This window comes from Sylvia atricapilla, chromosome 1, assembly GCF_009819655.1.
Source record: "Sylvia atricapilla isolate bSylAtr1 chromosome 1, bSylAtr1.pri, whole genome shotgun sequence".
NCBI lineage: Eukaryota > Metazoa > Chordata > Aves > Passeriformes > Sylviidae > Sylvia > Sylvia atricapilla.
The window spans coordinates 30,665,004-30,677,781 of NC_089140.1; the positions used below are offsets into that span (position 1 = coordinate 30,665,004).

The following is a 12,778-nucleotide window of genomic DNA, read 5'->3' on the forward strand; positions in this document are numbered from 1 at the left end:
CACATCCTCCTTCTTGAGGATGCATCCCAGAATGGGCTGTTTCTTCTGAGAGGACAGCATAGCCTCCAATTTGGCAGGTAAAATTTTGCAACACCAAATCCTTCCATCTGTGGTTTCATGTTGTCAGTTCCATGCAGGAACTAATAGTCTGGTCTAGATGTCAAGCTATCTGATTTGTTAGTGTAGCTGGCAGGTTAACTGTCTAAGTCCTACCATTTCCTCACAGAATTCACTGTGGGTAGGAAATTTCATCCAAAAAAGAAGAAAAATAACCATCTTTAAAGATTAGATGCACTGTTGGGAAATTAAGTTCTTAAGTCTAAATCAGATGCATGATAGGAAGCACTTCATAATTGCTCACGTTAAGGGTAAGGGGCCAACCCAAAGGCATATAGATAGGAGAAAGAATAGGCAATACAGTCACTCAGCTATTACTTCAAGAAACAGCCCTTCATATTCCCATAGATCTAATGTGCATCAGAAACAAGTTGCACTGTAATGTAAAGAGGTAGAAGATGCTTTTTCCTCCCCTGTGGTTATGGGAATGGGAGGCATTGTATTTCTTTGCACATATCCCTCTCAAACTGTTCATTGAGGAAAAAAGCATTTCTGCTACTCCTTAATTTATAAAAGTTAGCGAAATATTATATGACAGAAAGTTGCCATTAAACTTTGCCCAAGAGCATATGAAAATGGCATGTGAAATCCATGCTGGAGTAAGTGCTGCTGTAAGGGCATCACAATTGAAGGGAATGGATTAGCAGCTCCCCAGTAACAGCTGTGGCACCACAAATGATGCAAATAAGCATCACCCCATTGCAATACAGACACAGGAGAGCAATGCCATGCAGGCAGTAGCAGCATTATACATGGAGTGGAAAGAAGCCACAGCAAATATAGGTTTGTATTTTCCGTAGGTTTTCACTAGGAAACCTCCGTGGTGTCACCTGTATTTCCGCCATGCAAGGTGATCTTTACCAACCTCTGTGTATGCCTTCTGTCATTTCAAAATGTGTCACTAGATGTTTTCAGCAAAAGAAAATACTTGGGAGATAAAGTCTTCTCTTTTCTTCTCTGAGGTCATACTGCATCTTTGGGGTGATATTTGGTGTATATGTGCCATGGAAGCGATCCAGAAACCCTCACAATAACTATTTCTAATGGCCCATAGCTGCACAAGAACTGTGCTCTGTAAGGAGAAGCAGGATTTATGTGAGTGTCATTAGAACTTTTCCTTTGTGGTGTCCTTCTCAGATATCTGTCATGTCTTTCCAGCTTGAAGGCAAAAACCACTGTTCTTATACACCAAAATGCTCTCCAGTCAAATATTTGGCTCACTCACTGGATCCTTCAAATAATTTGGCTAATGGTATGCTAAAGATTCATGTTTCTACTACTCTCAAAAACAAGATGAGAAATCTATCTGGTTTTGTTTTGATTTGTTTGTTTGGGGTTTTTGGGGGGATTTGGTTCAGTGTATGTATTTCAGGAAATATGCCTGCACACTTTAAATTTTTTAAATATGACGAATGATGTGTGTTCTCCTTATAGCTTTGGTAGAACTTGTTTCTCTCCAAGGGCAAACCCCACGCTATTAACATCACAGAACTTCCTCAGCATACTGTGGTTCAGTCCATAGGCATGGCAGCTGTGATCTGAGAGGTGGTGCTGAAATCATTTTTTGCCTGGATGTCTGAAACTTATAACAGTGAGAACTGACTTATGCTGTTGTCAACCCAGGTACAGCTGAGAGAAAAAAAGCAATTAATAGATGGATGTTTCCAAATTTAATACCTTGGGGCTGGTAAAGGTGTTTGCAGCTATAGGACTTCAAGTCTATCTTACCAAGGACTGGTTTAGTAGCTCCAGCACAGTTATCAGTACTTCAGAGAAATTTCCATTTGCTCGTGATTAAAATTTGGGTTTTGTACGTCAAGGAGGCGGCGCCTGATGAGGGCCTAAACTGTCAGTTTAATCATATTGGGCAACATTCAAGATATCTGCAAAGAAAATTTAAATGGAGTCAGATGTAATATGAAATGAATTCCACACGCCTTCATGTATGGCAGAGAACGATCTGAGATAGCCCTTCGTTTTACAGTCTCTCAATCATCTTTTCCCTTTTTTGCCTCCATTACTGTCATTCATCATCCAACTTCTTTTGCATCTGGTAGTTTGCAGAGTTATGAGAGTCAATGATGTTGCAGAGTTACTGCAGTATTCTAGCATATAATTAAACAATTATAAAACCAGATTAAAACATATTTCTGTATGTTAACTTAAAGCTCTTTATATTTTGTACTATATACAATAATATTAACAACAAAAAATTGAGCTACTTAAGATTGTAAGTACTCACAAATATCCCCAGATGATGTTGCTGAGGCCTAAATATCTGATTCAGCTCAAAGTTATTTAAAAATAATTTAAAAATTATGCCTGTACTCCAAAAATTTCCTGGCAACACAATGACTTGGTTATGTACATTATTCTAAAAGATTTCATAGGAGCTTCAGTGCCCAAGACCAGGCCCAAGAGCACCTTGAAACATCTGAAACACTTCAGCATTTGGATAATTACATACTTTTGGGACCAACCCACATTTCTCTTTGGAAAATATTTCCCCTTCATGGCTGCAGACAACAGATGGATCATATGATCTTTGCATTTGGAAAGATGGCATAATTCTGGCAGACTGTCAGTTAAGTGAAAGAGGCTGATTTCAGATCCTCATTAAGAAAATATAGAACCACATGGAGTGGACTGAATGGCAGAAAGTGATCGCTGGCGCCAGCTTTAATAGAAAATATGGCACACTTGAAACATGAAATTTGCTGAACTGTGGCTGGATCTAGCTCTATCAGGTTTTACATTCTTTTCCCAAATAAATGTGTTCCAAAGGAGACATTCTGTGAAGTATAAGGGCCTTCTGTTTGCCAGGAGGGAGGGGAGCAGAGCACTAGAGGGTTAAAAGGCAAATTCAAAGAGCCACCAGGTCTAGGGTTGGAGTTGAGTGCCAAGGCTTCATTGAATCTTCCTTTACACTTGCAAAAGTTTCTGTTTAATGAAACTTTTCTTTACATTTCTGGTCTTGTGGTATATTTTTTGGGTGCAGATGACACTTTACCCAGAAGTACTCCTTGGAAAAAGCATGGCCCCTTCCCACTGCAGGGCTCTGGGAACAAGGCCCAGTGCCTTTTTTACACACATTTCCACATGGAAACAGCCCTGCTAAGCCCCTGAGAGCTGGAGTAGGAAACCCAGGGAACTGTAAAGAGTAAAATAGTTTCCCAGCAACACTGGATATGAGCAATAATTTCGCCCTAATCACTACTCACAGCTGAAGAGAAAAGGACTGGTGAAGCTGCACACCTCCATTTTACCATCAAACACCAAAATAATGGCTGTGGCTTCAGGTCACAGCTTTTGTTTCAGCAGTGACACCAGGATCTTTACATGATATCTCATCTTGGCCACACCAAATAATGAACAATAATAAATCATTGGTTGCTTTGAAAGCCTTTGCTAAATTATCTTTTAGCGAGATCAGACACATCATCTGTCCCACATGAACCTGAGAAGTTCAAGCAGTAATGGTGGCTGTGATATATCTATTCCTGTATCCTTTGTTCTACTGCTCTTCCCTCTGACAATTATAAGTTTCAAAAGCTGGAATCATTAACAAGGTTAGACTGCATAGGAAGCAAACAATGCTAGAAATAAAAAGGAATATCAAGTTCTGAATTAACTTCTTCTGTCAGTGCATGCATTTATGTTGAAGACTCTTCATTCACAGATTTCCTCTTTGCCGTATAGAAAATCATAAAACGTACTTCTTGTCATTGATCCCCTATAAGGCTTGGAACAAGAAAAGATGGAACTGGAATTCATAGAAACAATTATCATCTTTCTTCTTCTTTCAGAGCTAAGGAGAGACAGTTAAACTAACAGAATATTCTTTATCTTTCCTTTTGAAATTATGGCAGAGGTATGACACAAACATAAACAGGCCCAGAATCTCAGTGTGCCTGATCATTTGTTTGGAATAAAGTCATGGGTGACAATAGTGAAGTCTGTCCTTCTGCAGTGCACCAACTCTTTATGGGAACCATTCAAACCCCCTCAGAGAGGGAGGATATGGTCTGTGTCCCTCTTGTGGCACTGAAGCCTTTGAGAGCAGCAAAAGCCATACTAAGATAATATAATATAATGCACACAACAATTTGAATATGTTGCAGTCTTCATAAATATATATTAATGTGGAAAACTGTACTACAAAAATAAAGATAACAGAATTACTTCCCTATCCTGACTTCTTCAAAGAAATAGGAATTTCAGGTATGTAAGGATCACTGAACTGGAGTGTAGCTGGTGATTAGCAGAGTGAGCAGTACAAAAAATTCAAAGGCCTAAACTTCAGTGCCAGACAAACAAAAGGTAATCATTGAAACTAGGAGAAGAGGAAAAGCAAAATTTGGATGAAACACAATTTAAAAACTAATATCTGAGCTGCACTTCTTAAAACGTTAAAATTCTAGGCAATTACAACTGAATATTTTTATTCTGTCAATTCTTTCATTCTGGATATATTGCTGTGACAAATGTTCACACCACTATCTGAAACAAGCATTTTTTTGGTAGAGAACTGAAGAGCAAATAATCTGATTATATATTTAGCAAATTTTTAGGAAAAGCACCAATTTACTGTACTCCAAAAAAAGCATAACCAGCACACCTATCCATCCTTGTAACTATTCTCTTGTATTACTAGGAAAAGCTTGGCTGTCATTGTTGCAGATTAGTAGCATTCAAGCCTAGTAAAACAACAAATCCCTATGAAAACAGGGACTCATCATGCACAGCAGTCACATTTTAAGCTTCAGTATTTTAGCAATTTTTAATTAAAAAAGAAGCCCACCAAAAACTAGAAGTCCAAGTTAATTGAAAGGACCAGTAGGGCCATAGAGAAATTCTCTTTGAGAATAATCACCTATCTGAAACAGAAATCAAAGCCACTTTTCCATTACTTTTGCTTATTACCTCCATGACTTCAAAAACTAATTTATTTTAAAGTTTGAAAAAAAAAAAAAAAAAAAAAAAGGTGTTGTTGGACTAAGACTTCACTGATCAAGTTTCATCCTAGAGGGAATTTTTATACCTGAGTTATAAACTCCCCACACTTGAGTGTTTATAATGGAAACACTGACAAATGCGATAATAAACACCAATCATGGGACCGTAGTAGCTGATCAGAGAGTGGATGCAGAAGTTTGCAGTGCTATCATAATATTTTGTTCTGTCTCCAGCACCAGTTTTGCTCCAACCTCCTTTCAGGTTCAGCAGTTGTAAAACAAGATCAATCTAACTAGAGATTGCAAAATCATTTGATTATTTATACTTCTCTTCGAAAGCTACAAAATGTCTCTCAAATATGATTTCATTTAGTCTTATTTTTTTGGTTTACATGTCTGAATACTAATTGTAACATGATAGCTTCAAGGGGACTCAAATTTCTACCAAAAGTCAGTCTTCAGTGGCCAAAGAGAACATAAACAAACCAGCCTCAGACCAGGGTCTAAAAATGGCTATGATCAAACAGCTCTAAAGCTTAAAAAAGCCCCTTATTATCTTTTCCCAGAAGTAATTGACACTGTCAGTTTTTGTTCTTAATGTGGCGATAATGGCACTGTGCTTTAGGGAGACCGAGGAGCTGGACTCAGCCTCGGTGACAGCAGGGATTCTGAGCAAGGGGAAGGCTCTTCACTCCAGTGGGTGAAATCCAAGCCTTGCTGAAGTTAGCAGCATTTCTGCACTCTGTTAGGGCTGGGGTTTCACTGTCTTCCCAAGCCTGACAGGCTGTTGCACTGTACTGACTCCACAGATTAGAATGCAGCTAACTTGGGCTGAGACAAGGACTAGGGGAGAAAGGACCCCACAGTTTCGTTATTTCAGCGAGATGGGATTGCACTCCAGCAAGAAGTTTGTCTGCAACATTCCCATAATTGGTTTATATTCTTACCAGACTAAACTTCTAGGATTTCAACACATCCACAGGGGCCAAGAGATGGGTCAGTATGGCATCTTGCTGTTTCACTGAGCTCTTCGTGGGTGTAAGGACATGCTTTAGTTTCAACATGGGTTCCTTGGAAAAAATTTGCATTTAGACTGCTTTTTTTGAAAATCATTAAGCAAGCAAACAAACAAACAAGCCCATATCATCACGTTCTCAGGTCATATAAATCAATGTGTGGCCCAGGGCAGGGGCAGCTCAAAATAGATCTTGGTATCTTTTCTGTGCTGTTTACATATTGTGTTTATTGGCTTAACCACAACTGCATTTTTAATTTCCAATGTTTTTAGCATCAGTGGCTCATATAAAAATATTACTACTCTTTGTATTGCTGCAAAATTTCCAGTGATCCATTAGAAATCAGGTTTTATAATGCAAGATCCGTTTGTATTTAAAAATAAAATGTAACATATCCTATTTGCTTTTCTCTAGTCTCTAACACAATCACGAAAAACTTGGATCTTGAACAAATTCCAGTGTTTTGTTATTAAACCAAGAAGAGAAAACAAATAATTTTTGAATTATCTGTTACAGACATGTTTACATTATGAATCTCCTCACTTAAGACTCTATGTGCTGTAGAGTTCTAATTTTATCCAATGACATGAGCAAGAAAAATTATGAAAAGTTATATAATCATACTGTGAGAGATCATAGAGAAATAGTGGTAAGAAGTGAATATTAAATTGTGTAATTCATTGTCCTCAAAGAATTTGTCTTCATCATTTTTCCTAAGATGATGGTAACTGAGATTGGGTTATGAGAACAATTGCTGATTTTGGAACATTGTTCATTCGCAGTTCCTTTCCTTGTTTTATTTTTTGGAAGAAAAAAAGAAAAAAGAAAACAAACCCCCAAACAACACAAAACCCTCTGAGGAGGTGAAACCCCCCAGTTCCTAGAAAGGATCCAGCTGCGCTAACTATCCAACTGCCTCTTGGAAAAAAAAGCATTTTGACAAATGGAGAGCAGATGCAATGTGTGGAGTCAGGGAGGTCAACAAAAACAAGTAGAAAAAGAAACGAAGGAAACAAGTGAAAAGAGAAAGAATACTGGAGCATTAATACAGGATATTAGATCGCTCGTGATAATATTCAAGTGACTAGAATGAGAAAAAGAAGAAGGATCACCACAGAGCTGAAAAGAGGAGAAATAAGAGACATAGGATCCTACCTATACTAGCTTGAATCCAGGGTAAATCTTGATTTTACTAATATCACGGTAATTTTATATAATGGAGATAAAGGCTGTCCTATGAAGTCAAGCAGAACCACTGCCCTGAGTGGGCAGTTTAATGCGAGTGGACCGGGCTCTGAGCGGGCTGGTTGCTGCCGGTCTGCTGCGAACGAGGGAAGAAATCCAGGTCTTTCCCAGCAGCAGCAAAGGAAGGTGCCAGCCGCAGAGAGAAGAGGGGAGAGGAGCGGGAAGGAAGGGCAGGGGCACATCAAGATGAGTGGGAGAAGCTTCTTGGGGAGATCCTGGACCCGGTCCTGCCGCTGCGGCTCTCCCGACTTCTCGCCCCTTTCAGAGATGCCTGCGAAGGCATCAGTAGGTAACGCTACTGATCCTAGGTAACTACTAGAGATCCCCGGGGTGGACGCTATATCCATCCCCGAGGTATGCCCGCCTCGGGCTTCCTCCGTTCCTCTCTCTCTGGCTTTTCAGAATGTATATCATTATTTTTATTCCTTGTAGAGACGAAACAGGATGTGTGCTCGTGTGCGGTGTGCGCGTGTGTGTATGCGCGTTTGTAAGGGGATGTGCCGTGAGAGAGAAAACGTCTCCGCTTGACGTCCCCAGAACCAAAGCCCACGTACTGACAAGTTTTCTCTCTCAGGAGGGCGCAGAGGGTTGCCCGGGCCGGCCCCGCCGGTGCCACAAGGCTGCGGGGCATCCCGGCCCGCCTCCCCTCGGCCGGGCACTCCTGCACCAGCTCCCGCCCGGGGCGAGCGACGGCGCCGGCCGCCAGCCCGCAAGGACAGAGCCGCTCCCGGGAGGAAAATCGTGACAACAAGCGGTTGTGACCAGATGTTCGGCTTCTCTGGCCCCGTGACACACGGCTTGGACTTGGCAGACTGGATTTCAAAGAAAAGGGAGTTGTTGTTTATTTTTTAAAAGGCAGAAAGCGCTTGGTTAAAATGCACGGGTCGAGATTTCCCTGGCAAGCAGCTGGGCAGGAACCGAACCCGCTGGAAACCCGTTCCGCACATTGGAAGGGCTCCACTGCCCCGGCCCAGACTTTCTCCAAAGCAACAAATTGGAAAGATATTAAAGCAAGCAGGCAACATAACACAAACCAAAAGGCCTCGAAACTTCATTCCACCTCCGCCCTTTCCGTTTACAAAAAATATAAATATTAACAAATCTGCAACACACTGAGCCTCTCAATCTGTCTTCTCTCCAACTCCTCTCGACCACAGCGCACGCTTCTCCAAACACTCTTGGTTTTGCATCCCACACCTACACGGTCCTGGCTGCGGTGTGAGAAGCCGAGGCAGGAGCCGTGTCTCTGCTTCCCCAGGAGGGAGGTGCCGAGGCCACCTGCTCGCTGCCGCGGGCGATGCCCGGCCCCAGCCGCATCCCGCCGGGCCCGGGCGCTCCCTAGCTCGCCTCCTGTCTGCCGCATCCATCCAGGAGCTCAGTCATGAAGGAGATGTACACTATGGCCAGGCGCAAGGTCTCTATCCGAGAGAGCCTCTTCTCGTAGGCGAAGGTGGGCACCTTCTTCCTGAGCTGATCAAACGCCTCGTTGAGGTTGAACATCCTCTTTCTCTCCCGTATGTTGGCAGCCTGGCGCTGGGCGTAGGTGATGACCCTTTTTCTCCTAGGTCTGTCCAGGAGGGAAGCGCTGCGCATCCTTCCCTCTTCCTCTTCTTCTTCGTCTTCGGGATCTCCATTTCCGAAAGCAGCCAGGGGCAAACCCCGGGCCATCCCTTCCCGAAGCGACAGGACTCTGTCCCCGAAGGGAGGCCCGGCGGTGACCTCGCAGAGCCCCAGGCCTGCCGCGGCCCCGGGGGCTCCCTGGGGGTTGCCCAGCGAGAGGTCGGCCACGAAATCCAGCACCGAGGTGCCCAGCAGCCCCTCCGGGCAGGGCACTTGCGGAGCTCTGCCGTGCAGCTCATCCAGCAGCGCCGGGCGCTGGTGGGCTGGGAAAAGGCCGGCTGACATCTTACTTCAGAGAGGGCTCATTTTGGTCCCCCATCCCCAGCCCCAGTGACGTTAATATTTATAACCCCCCGGATAACAGGATTAGCAGGACTAGAAAGAGCGGCTGTAAAATTTCTCGCCGTGATGCTGATGAGAGGAGACAGGCAATCCCCTCGGGGACGTGTGGACGCTCCCGAGAGAGAAGTCCCCAGCGAGTCAATCCTGTCACAGCGATCAAGGACAGTTCCTTCTTGGCAAAACCCTCCGCTCTTACCTGCTGAGCACTTTTGTCTCTTCTTACACACCCGCAACCAAACGATTTTCAGCCTCCTTAAAGCCCCCAGCAACAGAGTCGGGTCTCCACTGGGCTTGTTTTCCTGCTTTCTGTCGGGATCTCTGAACCCTGGGAGCCAGCCTGACAATTGATGTCAGGCAAATGCATGTATGCTTTTAATGATGTCCTGAAGAGGGGACCTGCATGCAGAGGGTCACCGGGGAATGTTTACCCTGTATCCCAGCGCAATGGGAAGTGAATGACAGGACCTCGATTAGCCTAAGTAAGCATTGTAGGGGACCCGATATTGCATTCCCAGTAGTAACTGTTGGAATCGTCTCTCCGTTCCCTCTAAATCCCCTTCAATCAGAGTTCAAATATTTTTCCAGTAAAAGCTCTTTTCTGTTCAGGCAAGCTCATAGCACTTTTTTTTGAAACTCCTTCCTCCTGCCCGTGAGAGGAGGATAAGCTGGTCCTACTCAGGGCAGCGGTTCCACCTTTGGTAGAGCCGTCCCGGTCACCGGCAGAGCGCAGAGGAATCGATTTGAGGGCATGCACTGATAATGCTGGATATATGCTGCGAAACACCGTGAAATGCACATGAACACACCCACCCACACACCCGACACCGCTGAATAGCTTTCTTTGATCAAGGTTTCCATGAGGACAGACGCTGGGGATTGTTTTGCCTTTGTCTTGGGAGACTGGAAGAGGGGCTGTGTCTTCACCCTCCCCGCACCATAGACGCTCCCTAAATAAACAGCCCAGCCCTGGCAATCCCTGGCAGTGTCAGATACGCCGAGGTCAAATCCGATCGATTTTCTTTGGCACACGATTTGTACACACAATTCTCTCGGGAGTGACTGTCCATCACTCCCGAGCTGCCTTCTTAAAAGGTAATCTTCTCCTTTGTCATGCATTGTTGTCACTCTCGCTTTGGGGCTAATTAGTCTCTAATTTCTAAGGGGATTTCAAACCCCATGAGATCAAAGGAGGCGGATGGAGGCGGCCGAAGGATCTCTCTTCTCGAAAATACTTCCTGTTTGCCTACAGGACCGCAAACATTTCCCGCCGCGTACCGAGATTTGCAGTCATTGACAGCTCAGCGAGCGAACCGCGCATCCCCTTTCCTGGGAAAGACGCGGTGGGAAAGTGACTCCCGGCGGCGGGGCGGGCTGCGGAAGGTGCGCGGGAGCTCAGGTACGCTGGACAGCTCCGCACCCCGAGCCAGCACCGCAGGTACCGGAGGGGACGTGGGCACCAGCCCTCCTCCGGAACGAGGACCAAACTCTCCCCATCCTGTCCCACCGTCACCACCGCGATAGGCGGCACCGCGGCTGCTCCCGCAGCCTGCCTAAGGCTGGGTAAATAGCCAAGACCATGGGCACTGCCTTCATCCTTGCCAGGGATAAGAGGTTTCTTAGAGAGCAAGGAGAGAGCCGCTCAGAGACTTACTTATTTGTAACTAATACGGTTCAATAAAACAGCAGGTGAATGAAGCAACGAGGCAAGGAGGAACTGAAAAAACATCTGTAGAGGGAGGTGTTGTCTAGAGAGCATCAAAAAGTAAGTTGAAAAGCTGTAAATGTTAAGTGTTATATAAAAACACTTGCTGGAAGAAAGATCAGCTGACTTACAAAGCACCTATTATCACTTATTTGGGCTCCTTTTAGCTGAGGTGACTAGTGTTTCATTTTAAGACATGGAGGTATAAATTAAGGACAAGCGCCAGGAAATATGTGTCATTACAGAACTCGAAATTATCGTGAAAATACGACTACTTCAGATAGTGAAATAAAGTAATGGAAAAATATTAACTCATCACCTCTATGTCAAACTTCACAGGGATTTACTGTCTTGTGGGAAAATGGCATTTAGTAGAGGACAGACCTGCCCTTCACCAAGGTATCTTCAGAAAGAAGCTCTTTAGTTGCAGATTTTTGCAGGATACAAGCTACAAAGACAAACAGAGCTGGAAGAGGTTTATATTGCAAAAATGTAAAGGGACAAGTTTTTCTAGCTAATAATGTATCACAAAGCAATATAACATAAACCATTAAATATGAATGCTTCTTAGAATAAACAATAGAGACAGGACTATGACAGGACTATGACAGGATTGGGAGGTCCTAGTGGAAAATGAAGACTTGTTACCAAGGTTAATCCTCACATAAAGATAAGCTTTTTTCTGCTTTGTATCTTTTTCTATTCCTCCTTATTCTTTGCTAAATATTGATTTTTCTCTCATATTAAATGTTTTCAGACTATATAGAACAAACTCATGAACTAAACTAAACTAATGAATTGTAGTACCACTGATATGTAGCACTTTTTAAATTTGGTTATATTTATCACTTTGGGGAAAGCTGAGGCAAAGTTTAAAGAATAACCAATGGTGCAAGAAACAGATTTTCAGTGTCTAGACAAAGCAAGAATGCCAGAGAAACAGAATAAATGCTCATAAGAGGCTGCTTTGTAACTCCAAAATTGTCTCAGACCAGATTAGGTGATTCAAAGTGTGTTCTAGATTTGTTTTAAATATGGATGTAGTTTGCTTTATGACTCCTACCTTTCTTCACCCTTCTCTTATCCTATCTTTTTATTTCACTTGTTTATCAATTAAGGATTTGCTCACAAGGTGCTTAGAGTTGCTTAGAACCGATGGTTACCGTTTCAAACCAATGTGCAGCTATTTCCAAAAATATTCTTCAGAAATATAAAATTATTCTTGATGCTCATGTAGAGTTTGTGTTTAAAACTCAAACCACAACAACTTTTCTGATCTATTAGCCCTATCACAAAAGTATATATATCCTTTTCTGCCCATCCCTTTTATCACCTTGTGTACTCTGTGCCTGTGCTAATAATTGTCCACAGTATCACACAGAAAAAATACAGCCACTCTGATAAGTTGGAATTATTAATTGAGATGCTATAGATTTTAAAAGTGACCTGTACTTTACTGGAAAACTCACTGGAAGTTGGCAGTGACCCTGAGATACAGACATATGTAGGTATTCTCCATCAGATATGACTCATTAAACAAGTACTCTGAAAGGTACTGTCTACTTCGGAAAGCACAAAAAAATTAGATATGCAACAGAAAAAACATGTTTACGCTATTCCTGTAGAATGAAAAAAAAAATCTTCTCTCCTTTAACTGATCCATTAATACCTTGACAGTTGCTGTCATTTTCAAATGCTGGCCTGAGTAACAGAAATGGATGGGGTCTGTTGGACACTAATGCAATATCTTTCAAATTATTGACATTGCAGCTGTCTGATCT

At 42.9% G+C, this 12,778-nt stretch overlaps 1 protein-coding gene across 1 annotated transcript; it reads right to left on the reverse strand.

Moving 5' to 3' along the window:
- Positions 1-8,671: 8,671 nt before the first annotated feature.
- FERD3L (Fer3 like bHLH transcription factor) lies at positions 8,672-9,238 on the reverse strand. Its single transcript, XM_066325039.1, has one exon. The coding sequence runs from the start codon at positions 9,236-9,238 to the stop codon at positions 8,672-8,674; it is 567 nt and encodes a 188-aa protein (XP_066181136.1).
- Between the last annotated feature and the right edge of the window lie 3,540 nt (positions 9,239-12,778).